Source organism: Cavia porcellus, unplaced genomic scaffold, assembly GCF_034190915.1.
Source record: "Cavia porcellus strain 051 isolate PalLab524CR breed Dunkin Hartley unplaced genomic scaffold, mCavPor4.1 scaffold_17, whole genome shotgun sequence".
Taxonomy (NCBI): domain Eukaryota; kingdom Metazoa; phylum Chordata; class Mammalia; order Rodentia; family Caviidae; genus Cavia; species Cavia porcellus.
This window is the reverse complement of record NW_026947500.1, coordinates 43,708,393-43,722,969: the sequence shown is the minus strand read 5'-3', so window position 1 is coordinate 43,722,969 and position 14,577 is coordinate 43,708,393. Positions and strand designations below refer to the sequence as shown.

Below are 14,577 nucleotides of genomic sequence, written 5' to 3'. Positions count from 1 at the left end.
GACTGAAATAGTTGGCTGTGACAGCCTGCTCAGACTCAGAGGCACTCTGCCCTTGAGGCGATCCCTGACTCTATTAGAAGAAAGGTTCTGGTCACCAGCGTTAAATAGCAGATTGCATTTAGATTTCATCCTCTGTTCTCCCCCCAGCACAAAGAGCAGCTCCTGCAGCAAACATCCATTGTCCTCTCTGCTAACAGAGGTGAGCAGATCAAAGCCTTGGCACAGCTCACAGGCCTGGGCTCAGCACAGAGCTGTGCACTCACAGCGGCTGAGGACTTATCGGGTGGCTGAGGGGAAAAGCGTCTGCTCCCTCACCTGTCAGGAAAGACCATTTAGAGCAACATCCCATGAGTGAAATCATGCCTGCGCCACTCTTTGGGATGGAATCTGGCACTTGTGTGTACGTCACTTCCGAGGTATTTATTAATGAACAAAACGTCAGCTAACTGTTGGGAATACACTGCAGTGAGATGCTATTTTCAAACACTATCCAGACAGAGCAGCGACTGGACTAGAATTTAACCACAGTGGACCCTCAGGTTATGACTGGCTGACATCCGAACTTGGGTTATGGCTGCAAGTTCAGTAGTTTTAATTGACAACCAAAGTCTTGAGTTATGACCTGAATGTCGGCCACCTGTGCTCCCAGATGGTTTCAGACACAGATTTAATCCATAAAGAGTTCTGGAAGGAGCATGACAACATCCTTTCCTGCAGGGGTTAAGTGAGAAATCCTGGGCCACTGTCTCTAAGGACACTGAGGTCTGCCTACATACAGGAGACAGCCTTTGCAGACTGTGAAAAGGGACCTGACCCTTCAACTGACATAGCCCATTGTCACAGGCAGCCTGGCACCCCGTAGGAGCTTCACTTGGTCCACCACTGCCAGGCCATTACCGCTTTATGACCATGGGGGACAGGAGCCCTTCTCCAACTGCAGGGCCCTCATTTACTCACAATTCAGGAGATCACAGAGCCAGATGACTGTGAGAAAAGGCTTTTAAGAAGCATTTTCCATCATTTTTTACTGTTTTATTTTTTTTGCAGGGCTACGGGTGGCACCTATGCTAGGTAAGTGCTTTACCACGGAGGTACATTCCTGGCCCCATTATTCCTTCTGTTCTCTCCTAACTTCCCGTCCCCGTTAAAGAAACAGTCTCCCTGTGACAGTAAATAAAGCTTACAAAGATGGAGCTTGTGGCAGAGTTGGTCTCAATTTCACTATCAGATAAAGTGCCCCGAGAACTTGCCAGGTGGGCACTGCCCTCGCCACCTGGTCCATCACCTGCGTTGCTGCTCAGGTCGCTGTCTGCACCGAGGGTCTCTCCAGAACTGTTACTCACCTGGAAAGGAACAAGGTGGTGAGGGGGTCTCTGCTGCCAGCAGCACGGGTGTCGGAGAGCACCTCTGAGTGCCCTCTTTCAAGGCCAGAGAGAGGCCCAGGATAAGCATGCATCTCTGTCAGCACCACGCCATGCTGAGGCTGCGAACGGCCTCCAGCCTCCACAAAGAAAGGAGCCCCTGCCATGGGGCCCGCCCCCACCCACCAGATGCCAGTGTGGTGCCCCCTACCACGGTGCTAACTTCAGAATCCTGACTCGAGCTGCGTATCAGAACAGCCGGACTCACACCGATGACAGAGTCTCGATCGGTCGTCTGTGAGGAGACAAAGGACACAGACACAGTGGAGAGGAGTCCACCAGCTCCCAGCCGCCCTCTGAAATACTGTCTCCTCCCTTCTGACATGGTCCAGAGACAGGTTGTAGGCCATGTGCTCTTGTCCTCAACAGGAAATAGTAAAACTCACATAGTGAAAAAGAAAGAAAACATATTGAACAAATACATGACTGCTGTCAAAAACACATAAAAGAATAAGAACAGAAGAATAAACCACAATCTACCAAGGAAAGTATATTTCCTTTGTCTGTTCTAATCACAACTCAAACCAGAACCATAGTGTATACAGGCCATAGTGCACCTTCCAATGTCACTACATTTTTGAAAACACAACCTTTAATAGATATTGTATTACATGGATATATGCTCTCTACTTAACCATTCCTCCACTATGGGATATTTATGTTGTTTCAAAGCTGTTCTTGCACTTTGTTTTTTCAATTTAAAGTATTCTGAAACTAGGTGTGCTGGTGCACACCTGTAATCCCAGTAATTAGGACACTGAGGCAGGAGGATCACTGTGAGTTAGAGGCCAGCCTGGGCTACAAAGTGATTTCAAGGCCCACCTGAGCAACATAGTGAGACTCTCAAAAAAAACAGACCAAAAAAAAAAAAAAAAAAGCAGGCAAGCAAGAAAGAAAATTCTGAGTGCTGAGAGGGTAACTCAGCTGTAGAGTGCTTGTGTGACATGTGTTCAAACCATAGCACCATTGAAAGAAGTGCTCTGAGATAACGAATATAATCCCATCTTCTTGTTTTTCACTTCCACAATACTGGGGGTTAAACCCAGGACCTTCATGTTGGGCTACAACCCCAGACTTTCTTAGCTTTTCATTTAGAGATATGGCATGCTGTATCACTGACCTGCCCAGACTGGGCACAAACTAGTGACTCTCAGCCTCCCCGAATGCTAGGATGCCAGCTCGCTCCCTCCCTCCCTCTGTTCCTTCCTTTCCTTCTTTCCATGTCAGTTAGGTCCTATGGTTATAAAGTTAAATAAATTATATTTGTAACCTGTCACAAACCTGAGAAGCAGATGTCAGGCTCACACCACTGTCTGCACTGATCTGGGACTTTTTCTCTTCTGTCTCACCAAGGTCAAAGGCGGGTTTGATTACTTCCGGCCCTGAGGAGGGGAAGAACTCTGTCACTCGGCACACAGAGGCTCAGGCGGCTGGAGAAGGGAGTGGGACAGCAGCACAGGCGAGTCCCAGTCTCCTTTCCAGGGACTGGCCTCCAACCCCCGCCCAGTGGAAGAGGTGCCCAGGTGCCTTAAGAACCAAACAGAACAAATTAGACCTTGGGGGACTCTGGACCCATCTTCTCGGTGAGCAAATCACCCTAGAACAGAAACGTTCCACAACCGCCCAACCACACTCCACGGTGCCCGAGTCAGAGCCTCGCTGGAGCCCAGGCCCCTCAAGGGTGCCCAGGTTGTCAGCACTTCCCAAACAAGTGAGTGGAAGGAGCCAGGAGAGGTTAGGCCCAAAGAGAAAAGGGAACACACGCCCGCCCTCCCCTCAACAGCTACATTTGATGAAAAACAACAACCCATTACCGCACCCCCATGGGATGGCAGAAGGACAGGATGACAGGAAGCAGGAAAGCGTGCCTAGGCAAGCCACCAGAGAGGTGGGCAGCTACAGACTCAACACAGAGGGACAGCAACCATCTCTGCCAACTGTGCCCACGGGCCTCCTGGCGGAGGGGGAGCGGTCAGCCAATGGGGGCGCCGCCGCCAGCAAAGCCTCCCCCGCAAGTCAAGTGTGGGGAGGATTTCTCCAGAGATACTCTGGGGGGGGGGGTGGAGCACAAAGCAGCCTACATCCGTAACACCTAAGTTACACCACCTACCTGCTTTCAGGACAAATACCCCCCAAGAGCAAATTTGGGGTGGAGCTGAGCAGGGAGTCTGCCCAATCTGGGCCTGGGGAGTTGGCAGGTATGGGAGACTTGGGGACAGGAAGGGGCATTTGTTCCTTACTCTGTTTTTCCAAAGCTTTTTGCTTTTTCACTTCCTGGTGCTTGTTCCACAATTCTACCCCAGATGCAATGCAAGCAGGAGAAAAAGGAGAGAGTCAGAGGCTGGTCAGACGGGTGGAGGGACACCCACCCGCCCAAGTCGACTCCATCTCGGACACACAACCACCAACCAAGAAACAGGAAGATCTCTTCACTGGGGGAGAGGCACGAGAACTAGGACATCCAAGGCCTTCCCCCAACTCAGAACTAAAGATCCAGATCCTAACCTGGACCCCACGAGGCAGCAACCCTGGGAAGCCTGGAGGAAGCTCTTCGCTCTGAGCTTAGGAACCTGGTCCGAGAGAGCCTGGACTTGGGGCTCGAGAGTGCGGAGCGCGTAACCTAACACAGGCTCGGTGGGAACTCCCACCACACCATGCTCTCTGCCTAACGAGCTGGGAACAGTCCTGACAGACTGCCAGGTGACAGAGATGACTGTCCTCATCGGCCGAGCACTTCGGACTCACTGGCTGGACAGAGCTGGTCAGCATCTCTCCTTGCTGCTCCCCAGAGAATGACACCTTCTGAACCAGTGCCTGCCCTACCAACAGAGCTGTGCCTCCGGGGGAAGTGACAAAGAGCACAGAATGGCCGAGATTGGATGGGGCAAAGCAGAGAGGACAACAACTGCGCAGTCCCCTCCCTGGAAGGACACACGGAGTTTACTGGGAGGACCCCCTCACTTCCTAGGACAGGAGACAGGAAACTGAGGGCAAGTGACTGGCCCAAACATTCCTAGTTGGGGGCAGGTACAGGACACAACGCCAGCCTTCAAGCCTCAGCTCCCTTTCTAGAAGGCTGTCAGGGCAGGAGAAAGCAGGGTCGCTAGCCTCCAGGAGAATGTTAGGCTGGCCAGAGAAGTGGAGAGAACCAGGGAACTGTTTCCTCATCACCATTTATGGGGCCACAAGGCAACAGTGGCTGTGACGAAGATGCAGCAGCTAAGCAGAGTGCCTGGGGATCTAGAGCCAGCAAAAGACAGACATGGACAGCCTAGGTGACTGGCAAGGAAGGAGGAAGCCAACCCAAGGTGACTCCAGACAAAGTGTAGAGAAACACAACCAAGCACACTGCTGATCGAGCTGGGGCAGGAAGAGCTGAGAGAGGAGCTGACTCGGATATCCACTCCAGGGCCCCAGCCTGGAGAGCTGGGCTGCAGACACACACCGAGGAGCAGAGTCCTGGCAGACAGCTCCTGCCTGAGGAAAAACTGCCCTCGGAGACCCGGATGATCATCAGTTTACAGCCCAGAGATACTTGTAGGAGCCTCCTGCCAGCTTTCTGGAGCTCACACAGCCTCTCGATATGCAAAGAAATCCAGAAATAAAAAGAGGGACAAGGAGTACAGCTCAGACTCCCCACAATACGCCTTGCAGGCCTCTGCACAACACTTCTGTTCCTCCTCTAGGATGTCAGTGGGGGCGGCTACAGATGGAGCATAAGGGACAGAGAAATATAAAGCAATGCGATTGGAAATGGACACAGACCTATCTCCCTCTCTAGAAAGCAAAGCATGGGGGAGAGAAAGGCAGGATTCTAGATGGATTGAGAGGAGAAGGGATATTTAAGGAGCCAGGACCCCTGCAGCACACCAAATACGATGATACGTACCGACGGAGGCCACAAAATTCTCCTCCTTTAAACTTCTGGTGTCTGGTTCCTTAGGACCCTTTCCTGTGGTACTCGGTGCCCGAGGTCCCAGCTGGGGGACTCTCAGCTGGACCATAGCCTTTGGGTCCCCCCGCCCAGCCAGACAAGGGTCCTTGCCAACTGGGGTATTTACACTCTCTGTGGGACTTCTCTTCCGCTTGTCTGGCTCTGAGGGGAAAATCAAACACACAAGTAGGTTAAGAGAGGTAGCAAATGGGAATCCAGGTAAGAAAATGAGGTAGGAAAAGCCGGGATCCAGGATGATGTGGAATAAAGGAAGTGTGGGGAAAGCAAAGGCGACATCTTATTTTTCATGACGCAGTCACGCTCACTACATGTACACGTGCTAGAAAAGAAAATCCCACACAGCAGGGGACTTGCCATGGGACACAGCTGGCCCTTGGAGACGAGTTGAGGGGTGGCTACCTTTGCTGTAGTAGTGCGTCTGCGCGATCTCCAGGAGCCCAAAGATGCTGGCCATACCCCCTAGCCCTGCGTGGGCGTAGGTCTGCTCCAGGCTGAGCACTGTGCACTTGAGGAGGTCCAGCATGCCCTTGTACACCTTCCGGCTGATCTCCTGCAACCATAAGCCAGGGCCGGCATGGGCAAACTGCCTTTGGGGGCCACGTCCTTCTGCCTGGGAGATGCCCCAGCCCCAGCCCCAGCCCCAGCGCTGACCACGTCTGGGATGATGTCCTGCCGGGACTCGTCCTCGGACTGCGTCACACGGTTCAGCTTGCTCAGGACGAAGACCCGCAGCTGCTCGCTCTCCAGCAACCGGCGCACTTTCTTCATGTTGAGCCAGCCCACGCCCTGACCATCCAGCACGCTGTGCACCACCTCCTTCAGGAACTGCTGGTTCTCGCTGCAGGCCACACAGCACGTGTGGGCATCAGCTGCCTGGTAGAGCAGTGGCCTTCTTGCCAGGCCATGTATTCATCTCCAGGAGCCAAAGGCAAAGCTGAGGCCCGTGATGGCCCTGGCCACTGCATCCCATCTCAGGGTAATAGTTTCCCCCTTCTCCAGCAGAAACCACCGCTACCCTGTGGGGACTGGACTGGAATGGGGAGGGCTGGCAGGACACTGACTTCCTCTTCTCACTGACAGTCTCCTTCCCCATGTTGAGAATCCTCAAGTGTTGTATGGTAACCACTATCCAATCTGAGAGCCTTTTCTTTTCTTTTTCTCCCCTGGGGTCTGAAGCTGGGGCTGTTCTATCACTGGTATATATTCCAGCCCTTTATATTTTTCATTTTCAGCTAGGGTCTCGCTGCACTGGCCTAGCCTTGCACTTGACATTCTCCCGCCTCAGTCTTGCAGGACAGACGGGCTTAGAGGAGTGCACCATCACACCCAGCTACGCCACCTGAGAACTCTTACAGCACAGCTGTTAAGACTACTGCCATTTATTACCTAGAATTGCTGGACCGGCCCTGGGGTGAGGGAGGCTCTCTCTTCACTGTTGGGCTGTGTTTAATCACTGATGACTTCTGGTCCACCAAGGCCCTCCTGTTTCCTGAAGTGAGGAAGGTAGGAAGAATGGACATTACTGCCAGCCCGGGGGCTCACAGCAGCACAGCCCTGGGCGGCGATGCGCTGCACCCGGGCCCAGCAGGGCCGGCTGGGGCGGCACCGGGGTGGCACACACAGGCAGAGAGCAGCCATGGCCATGTGGAGGAGGTGGGGGGAGCCTTGGCCACTCCGCATGCACCGCAGCGCGCCCTGCGGGCAGCAAGGGCGCCTCGGGGATGGCAAGGCAGGTCACTCAGGGGAGGCCGCTTGCTCCACGAGGAGGATGGCCCTCAGGCAGGCACGGAAGATGCTAGGAGAAAAGAGATCATGCACAGCTCACGGGCAAGACCCACCTTCGCCACTCCCGGGGCCGGCTTCAGTAACAATCTCCATTAGAGTATTTAGCCCAAATACTGGGACACAAAATACACAATTAGTAGGTGCACCACAATACCGCGACCCATACACCCTCTGATGGAGCAGGAAGTCAAGCAGCTGAGAGTCCTCCCAAAGCTTCAAGAGTACATGTGACCTTAGTTCTTGGTCACACCAGCACTAGAGGCCAGGTGACCCAGAGAGAACCAGGGTTCTGAGAAAGACCATCCTTAGGGCTGGGGCCTCTCGCAGCCAGGGTGGAGCAAAATGACAAAGGGAGCCTCGATGCTCAGCAGGCACATGCGTGTCAGGCGACCTCTAGCACAGGGGTCCAAAGGCCTGGGGGTGTCCACGGGCAAGAGGCTTCTCTTGCAGACACTGTTGTGGGAAGCTGGGTGGGGAGCATGAGTTTGGGAGGTGTTGGGAGGACAGGAGCAGCAGATGGGATGAAGCGTCAGCATGCAATGGTTCCAATGCTCGCCCCTTCCAGCGGTTCCCACAAAGCCAGCTGCACAAACACCTCTCCCTCCCCAGCCTGCCCGGCCACAACTAGAGGCCTATTCTGCTGCAGCAGAGCTTGTCAGTGCCCTGCACTGCCCCCTGGGATCCTTCTGCCCACCAAGCCCACGATCTCCTCCCCACTGGAGTATCCACTGCTTAGACTCCTGGCCTTTTCCCTCACTGGGAGGAGCAGCTCAGTCACGGAACCACGAAGCTGCTGTTTACGCTTCCTACCATGATTAAGCACTGTAGTATGGTGGCCACCAAAAACAAAGGAAAGCCAAATTCAATTCAACAAGATCACAGGTCACAAGGGAATTGTGGCCTCTTCCAGGACCCCAAGATGGTCCTTAGCCCTGGTAAGAGGACTCTACGAGCATCCTCTAGGAGCTCCTGGAGATGGTTCCTGGGGATGGCTTATCCTAAGGTGACTGGGGACAGATGACGGATGATCCCTATTGTCAGTCATGGATCTCTGATCAGAGTCTCCCCACCCCCAGAGGCAGCAGTGCTGCTACAGTTGCCAGGAACCTACATGACAGCACAGGAGCTTCTCCATCTACAATAATGGTTTCCATCTGACACCATCAAATGCCTGGGATGTGCAGGGAAGGCCATGAGAAGCAAATGAATGGCAACTGCCAGCCCCAGTGCCTATGGTCCAGGGCTGCTGACACGCACACTGGGTCTGACGTCTCCTAGGAAAACCTGGTTTGGCACAAGAAAGGCTGTTGTACCTTTCAGACTGGGGAATGGCGTGGTCTTCTCTCGGGCACCTTTCGTGGGCAGCGTGAGGTTTGAAAGGCTGAAACTTGTACTGTGGTTCCGGTACAGGCTGCCTGTCAAAGGAAGGGCACAAGAACAACAATTCAGCGAGGAAATCAAGACATCAAGGCTTGGGTCTGGCATCATCTTCACTTCCTTCCTCTCTAAGAGCCTATGGTGTGCTGGGCCAGACAGTCACTGCTCTTAGCAGGGGTCACATCTAACTTAGGGCAGACAAAGGAATCATCACCAAGAATGCTCAAAACCCAGTGACAATTTTCACTGACCACCTCCAGTGATAACATCCTCACTGCTCACATAGCCTGCAGGCTGGCAGTTAATATGCTTGCAGTCTGAAGTAGGGGCTGTACCTTCCCGGCTTCTGAAAAGTCTAATAGTCACATTTCCCCCCATGATGGCACCCTCTATCTTCACACTTAAAGAGACACCACTAACATTGCTGGGAAAAATCCCCAAGCACAAAAATCAACCTCAGGTAGATTTCAAAGAATGTTCACCAAAGTCCTGTAGTAGCAAAAGGTATAGCTGACATACGCCTAAAGCAAATCTGACCAGAATATTTCTGTAAAGGAGTGATTTTGAATTTAAGGATGTCTTTAATGGACTGCTCAGCTGTGTTGCCTGAAATAGACGAAACCTCCAGAGACAACACTGAGTGGCTGATGTACCTGTTCTTTATGGACCCCATCTAAAACTCCTTTTGCAGCATCACCCAAAAGGGCCTGACTGAGCACTTGACGATGGCAGCTCCGCCCCACATCTCGGATAGACAGGAGGGACCACTGGGTTCAGGCACTTACTGGCAAATGACATGATGCCCCCGAAGCCCTCGGTGCTGCTGGTGTTGGAGACGGTGGAGGTGGGGGAGCTCGCGCGGGAGTCTGACTCTGCATCCGAGTCACTCGCCAATTTCAAGCTGTTGGGCCGCAGCAGCTTTTGAGCCCTTGAATGCACAGTGGCACCTATGAGCCCCAGGCGAGGGACCTAATCTTGGGAAAATGGGCCTCGGGCTACACTGCAGCCATAGCTCCCTTCCTGGGATGCCTGAGCCCCTGGATCAAGCACCAGCCTTGGGGATGGCAGGATCACGAGGACATTCATGAATCCCTCACCCGGGTCCACTGCCATGAGGTCCTTCATCACCCAGCTAGGAGGGACCCTGCTCTCACCGACTGCCATCGACATGCTGGCTGAAGTGGGGAGTATAATGCTCCCCCTGCTCATCCTCATCCTCCTCGGGGGGAAGGCCATACTGGGACTCCAGGTATGGGCTGTCACAGGCTCGGTGGCACACTGACCCCTCTCTACTCTCTGCCTGCCGCCGGTCCATGCCCACTTTGCTGAGGCTGGGAGGCACGGGAGGAAGAGGCTTATTGATGCCGACTGCCACCTTGTCATCCATCTCCACGTAGTCAGCAGGTTCCTGAGGCCATATCGGGTACACACCGGTTACCTGGTGCCCAGGGTACCTTCCCACATCTCTGGTATGGCAGGGCAGGGTCACACCTATCAGATATCTACTCTATGGCAAATGTGGACAAAAAATATTTCAGCACCTGTTTTCTGCCTCCACAAATTATACACAGGGGATCTTAGCTGTACCCCCAAAATGCCCTGTGATCTCCTTCTGGGGTCAAAATTACATTCAAGATGAGCAGAGCATGAAGGGTACAGCACAGCTACAGCACAGGACACCTAACAGGCATGAGGCCACATCCCCCAACTGCTGTCACCCGAGTCCTTGCGTACAGGGTTGGCTCCATGGATGACAGTGCTGGGGCTGCTGCTGGCAGTGGTGCTACAGCTGGAGCGCAGGGCAGGGTTTTCCTGAGTGTTCTCGCCTTCAGGGCCAGGCTCCTCCACTTCCTTCTGGTTCTGCAGCTCATCGATCGCTACCTCACTTGCGTCCCCCAGCGCCGCATGTGTCAGAGGGTCCACATCTGCCCAAACCCAAGGGATGCAGGTATAGACCTTATCCCCAAGCCTTGCCCAGCGCCATCGAGGTCCCCAGGCACACTTACTGGGAGTATCACCGTTGATGTCACATTTCATCATCTCACTGACAAAGTCACCAAGGGAGGAATAGGAAGAGCTTGAGTCATCATAATCCATACTATCACTGCCACTGCCAAGCAAAGCACACAGGGGAGGACGAGCGAGGAAGGCAGGAAGAAAGCAGAAAGGGACAAGGGAAGTAATTTGCAATTAGAATTCAGAAGCAGTAAGGCAAGCACACCTCACTCAAGACCAGGAGAGAAAAAAAAACAAGAAAAACAATTCATCAAAATGTAACACAATGGGGCTGGGAATTTAGCTCAGTGGAGTAAGAGCCTGCCTAGCAAGTATGGGGTCCTGAGTTAGATCCCCAAGTACCAAAAACAAAACAAAAACGAAAAAACACAACAGGCCAGGATTTAGCTCAGGGGCATAAGCTAAATCCTGGCCTGGCAAGTGAGAGGTCATAAGTTCGATCACCAGTACAAAAAAAAAAATGCAATGGGGCTGGGGAGATAACTCAGCAGCACAGTGCCTGCCTCGCCAGCTCAAGGTCATGAGCTCGACTTCTGGTACAAAAAATATATATATAAATGCCTGGCACCTATCAGCTATGAGATTCGGTTTCCTGTGCACTGAGAACGGGCCAATTAGATAGGAGAGGGACACTCACCTGTCGTCGGTGGGGTCGGAGTCTGAGTCTCGCTCCGGTGGCACACTCAGTGCTTCGGCCAGTTGGGAGTTACCGTCGTAGACCCGGTAGTGGATGGGCTGCAGCTGGTGGGCATACCACTTTGGCTTGTCACCAATCAGGGCCGGATCAAACATATCTATCCAGGAGGAAGGGAAATAGTTAGCAGCAAGGAAAAAAAGCAAACACATAAAAAGTAGGAGCCAGGTGTGGTAGTTTAGGCCCATAATCCCCGCACTGTGGGAGGCTGAGGCAAAAGGATTGCAAGTTTGAATACAGGTCAGGCGATGTGGTAACTTTTGCAAGATGCTGTGCCCCCAAAATAAAATAAAAATGGCTGGGGAAAAAAAGCTCAATTCAAAGGGCCCCGGGTTCAGTGCTCAATATGAAGAAAGAAAAATTGGGAAAAGCCTAAAGCAAAACAGGAATGGGAGGGCAGGTCAAAGATTAGCACAGGAAAAAGCAAATGGCCACCAGATGGGGCCACCAGAAAGCAAAGGGGACTCACTGTTGTGGATCCGCTGGAAGGCATAGTTGGTAGGGTTAAGGATCCATTCTCCAAAGTACTCCACGGCCTGAGTCCTGGCCAGTTTCTCAGCAAATGGAGTCTGTCGGGGACGTGAGGCTAGGAAGGAGCCAGCCTGGAAGGCCACCACGGGCCGTGGGAAGAGCCGCAAGGTGCGTGTGTGCATCTGGAAGCCCTGCAGCACATTGGCGGAATTGAAGAAACGCACCATGGCCACTCTAGGGGAGAGGGGACAGGGAATGACGTGAGACCTGTGTGCTGGAGAATAAGCAGCCCAAATAAGTAAACCAAAGTTCCCAGACTACCTCCCAGAGCACAGGCTTCCAGCACCAGGAACCATCAGCACTTCCGGCTGAGGCCATCATGAACTACTCTCTGCTTTTGCCATGGTGGAAAATGTGACCAAACATCACATGCGTTGCATAGATGAAGCAAATGTGGCTCTGGGGAACAGTCTGCTGCAAAGTCAAGAGGGCAGAGAAACCAACTCAGGAAGCCATCACTGTGCCACCCACTTGGTCTCACCTGGTGGCAACATCCACTGAATCCACGTCATTGCCATAAATGAGCGGGTTGAACTCGGTAGATGGTGTGGACTGCAGGTCGTTGGAAGGCCTTCCCAAGAGAAGTGGGATCTCCTGACCTTCGTGGAATTTCTCCAGATTGAGGATAGGCTGGGTGTTGAGACTCATGCTGGCCAGGGCCTGTCAAAAAAGAAACCCCTCAGCAAAGGCCAAGTCCCAGGTTAGCAAGCCAATCCACTCCCAGGCAGGAACTTTCTACCATCTTCTACATTGCACTCTCTGATCAGAAAGTTCTCAGCAAAGAACAACGCTCACTTGCAAATCACAGCCAATCCATTTCAGAGCCTGCATCTTTGGGGAGAAAAAAAATCCAAATATTCTGGCCTACAAAAAATAGTCTGAATACGCAGCTCTTTGTATTGAAGCCCAGTCTAGCTCATGACAGCTAGACCAAACCTGAAGTCAAGAACCAGAGTTTCCAATTTATTTCAGTTGCCAAGTACTTTTCACATTGAAATCTGTATGAAAAAATAAATAACTGTGAAGTAAAAACAGAGCTTCTTGGGGCTGGGGATTTAGCTCAGCGGCATAAGCGCCTGCCTTGCAAGCAGGCAGTCGTGAGTTTGATCCCCAGTACCGATGAAAAAGACAAAAAAAAACCCAAAACAAAACAGAGCTTCTTGGATCAGAAGGGATGGGAGTGCTCAGAGCTCACAAACTAAATGAGCCCCTAGTGGGCCCCGTGGGGCAGCGTGGAACCTCTGGTGTAGCCCAGTGGTGCTTCTCAAACATGAGTGAGCACCAGGGTCACCCAGAGAGTTGCCTGAATGCAGGCTCTGGTTCCAATGGTTTTCAACAAGCCCAGCTGAGGACAATGCAGCTGGTACAGGGACCAGGCTTTGAGAAGCAGCACTCAGAACAATGTGTGCAAGGACCTGAGCGCCTACGAATATTGAGAGTAAGGAACTGCCATCATTTGAGACTGGCCTCTCCATCTCATCAGTTGTATTTCAGCAACCAGCAGGAGTGGAGTGGAAACACAGCAAGTGAAGACAGCCACAGAGGTCCCTGAGCCTGAGATCTCACCAGACTCTGCAGCACAAGACGTCATGTCACACGGGCAGTGATGAAGCAGGTGAGAGCGAGAGGAGCAACAGGAAACGACCCTGTCCAGTCACAGGGATGCCAGCTAGAGGGACTACAGGGCCTTTGCACAACACGCATGTCTAAGGAGCCTTCAAGCAGAGGAGCCCTATGTGTGGTGGTCCCAGGGCAGGGGCAGGGAGTGAGCCCGGCCCAGCTTTACCTTCAGGCACTGTGTTCAGCATGCACAAGAGGAAGAAAAGCAGCAGAAAGAGGGGGAGGGGACATAGACAGTATTAACATGTGTCATGTACACATCCCAGCTCCCCACGAGGAATGCAATCTGTATGTACTACAAACATGTACAGTAAGACTAAAAGTTAAGAAAAGTTTCAGTACCAACAGAAAACTTTACACAACACACAACTGCCATAACATTACGCTTGTATTTTTTTTTTTTTTGTCTTTTTCCTTTTTATTGGTACCAGGGATCAAACTCACGACTGCCTGCTTGCAAGGCAGGCGCTTATGCCTCTGAGCTAAATTCCTAGCCCCTACACTTGTATTTTTTTAAAATTTCATGAGAGAGACATAGCAGCTAACCTCTCAATGTTATTGATGAGGAAACTAAAAAATAAATGGAATTTAAGTCTCCAAAAAGAAGAGCTAGGTGTGGTGGTGCATGCCTGTAATAGCAGCCCTCAGCAGGCTGAGGAAGGAGGATGGCGGGCTTTCAAAGCCAGCCTGGGTTATATAATGTGACCCTGTCTCAAAAAGTAAGTAAATAAATAAATAATAAGAAAAGCAATAAATGAAAAGTAGATGTGAGGGATTACTCAGAGAAAGGAAGTCTGAGGTAAGGATTCTGTAGGGATGGAAAGATGCTCCAATTCTGTAATGAATAGTGGACACAGGAGCCAGACTCAGTGGTGTAAGCGTCTGCCTGGAAAGCATGAGGTCTTGAGCTCGATCCCTGGTACCAAAAAAAGTGGACACAACACAAACAGAACCTGAAGGGCTCTTTCCTACATAAGTTTTCCAGGGTAATGGAGCCTTAGGAAGACTCTCTGACATTTACCCTGCTGCCCCAAAGTGGAGCACACTTTTTATGCCTACCAGAGACAAATGGAGTCCACCTGAAGTCTGGAAGGAAACTGGCTCCGAGAATCACCATCTTCCTACACTGACTCCACGGTCAGTAGTCCTCCCCCGCCTCTCCTTCATGCTTCACACAT

General features: G+C 52.1%; 1 protein-coding gene across 47 annotated transcripts in view; it reads right to left on the bottom strand.

Annotated features, from left to right (window-relative positions):
• The window catches only part of Madd (MAP kinase activating death domain), a 36,697-nt gene that overhangs the window by 14,235 nt on the left and 7,885 nt on the right, over positions 1-14,577 (bottom strand). For 4 of the 47 annotated variants that reach the window (XM_063227896.1, XM_063227918.1, XM_063227904.1 and 1 more), the window contains exons 8-22: positions 12,261-12,439; positions 11,718-11,953; positions 11,192-11,348; positions 10,545-10,648; positions 10,273-10,463; positions 9,822-9,946; positions 9,324-9,466; positions 8,475-8,576; positions 6,763-6,865; positions 6,028-6,214; positions 5,776-5,926; positions 5,311-5,517; positions 2,703-2,803; positions 1,573-1,656; positions 1,185-1,343 (exon numbers count right to left, since the gene is read on the bottom strand). In XM_063227896.1, the coding sequence (XP_063083966.1) occupies positions 1,185-1,343; positions 1,573-1,656; positions 2,703-2,803; positions 5,311-5,517; positions 5,776-5,926; positions 6,028-6,214; positions 6,763-6,865; positions 8,475-8,576; positions 9,324-9,466; positions 9,822-9,946; positions 10,273-10,463; positions 10,545-10,648; positions 11,192-11,348; positions 11,718-11,953; positions 12,261-12,439 (2,229 nt within the window). Of the gene's footprint in view, positions 1-1,184; positions 1,344-1,572; positions 1,657-2,702; positions 2,804-3,661; positions 3,716-5,310; positions 5,518-5,775; positions 5,927-6,027; positions 6,215-6,762; positions 6,866-7,214; positions 7,275-8,474; positions 8,577-9,323; positions 9,467-9,692; positions 9,947-10,272; positions 10,464-10,544; positions 10,649-11,191; positions 11,349-11,717; positions 11,954-12,260; positions 12,440-14,577 lie in introns of all 47 variants that reach the window. The other 43 variants (XM_063227870.1, XM_063227892.1, XM_063227875.1 and 40 more) reach the window with 21 other exon arrangements.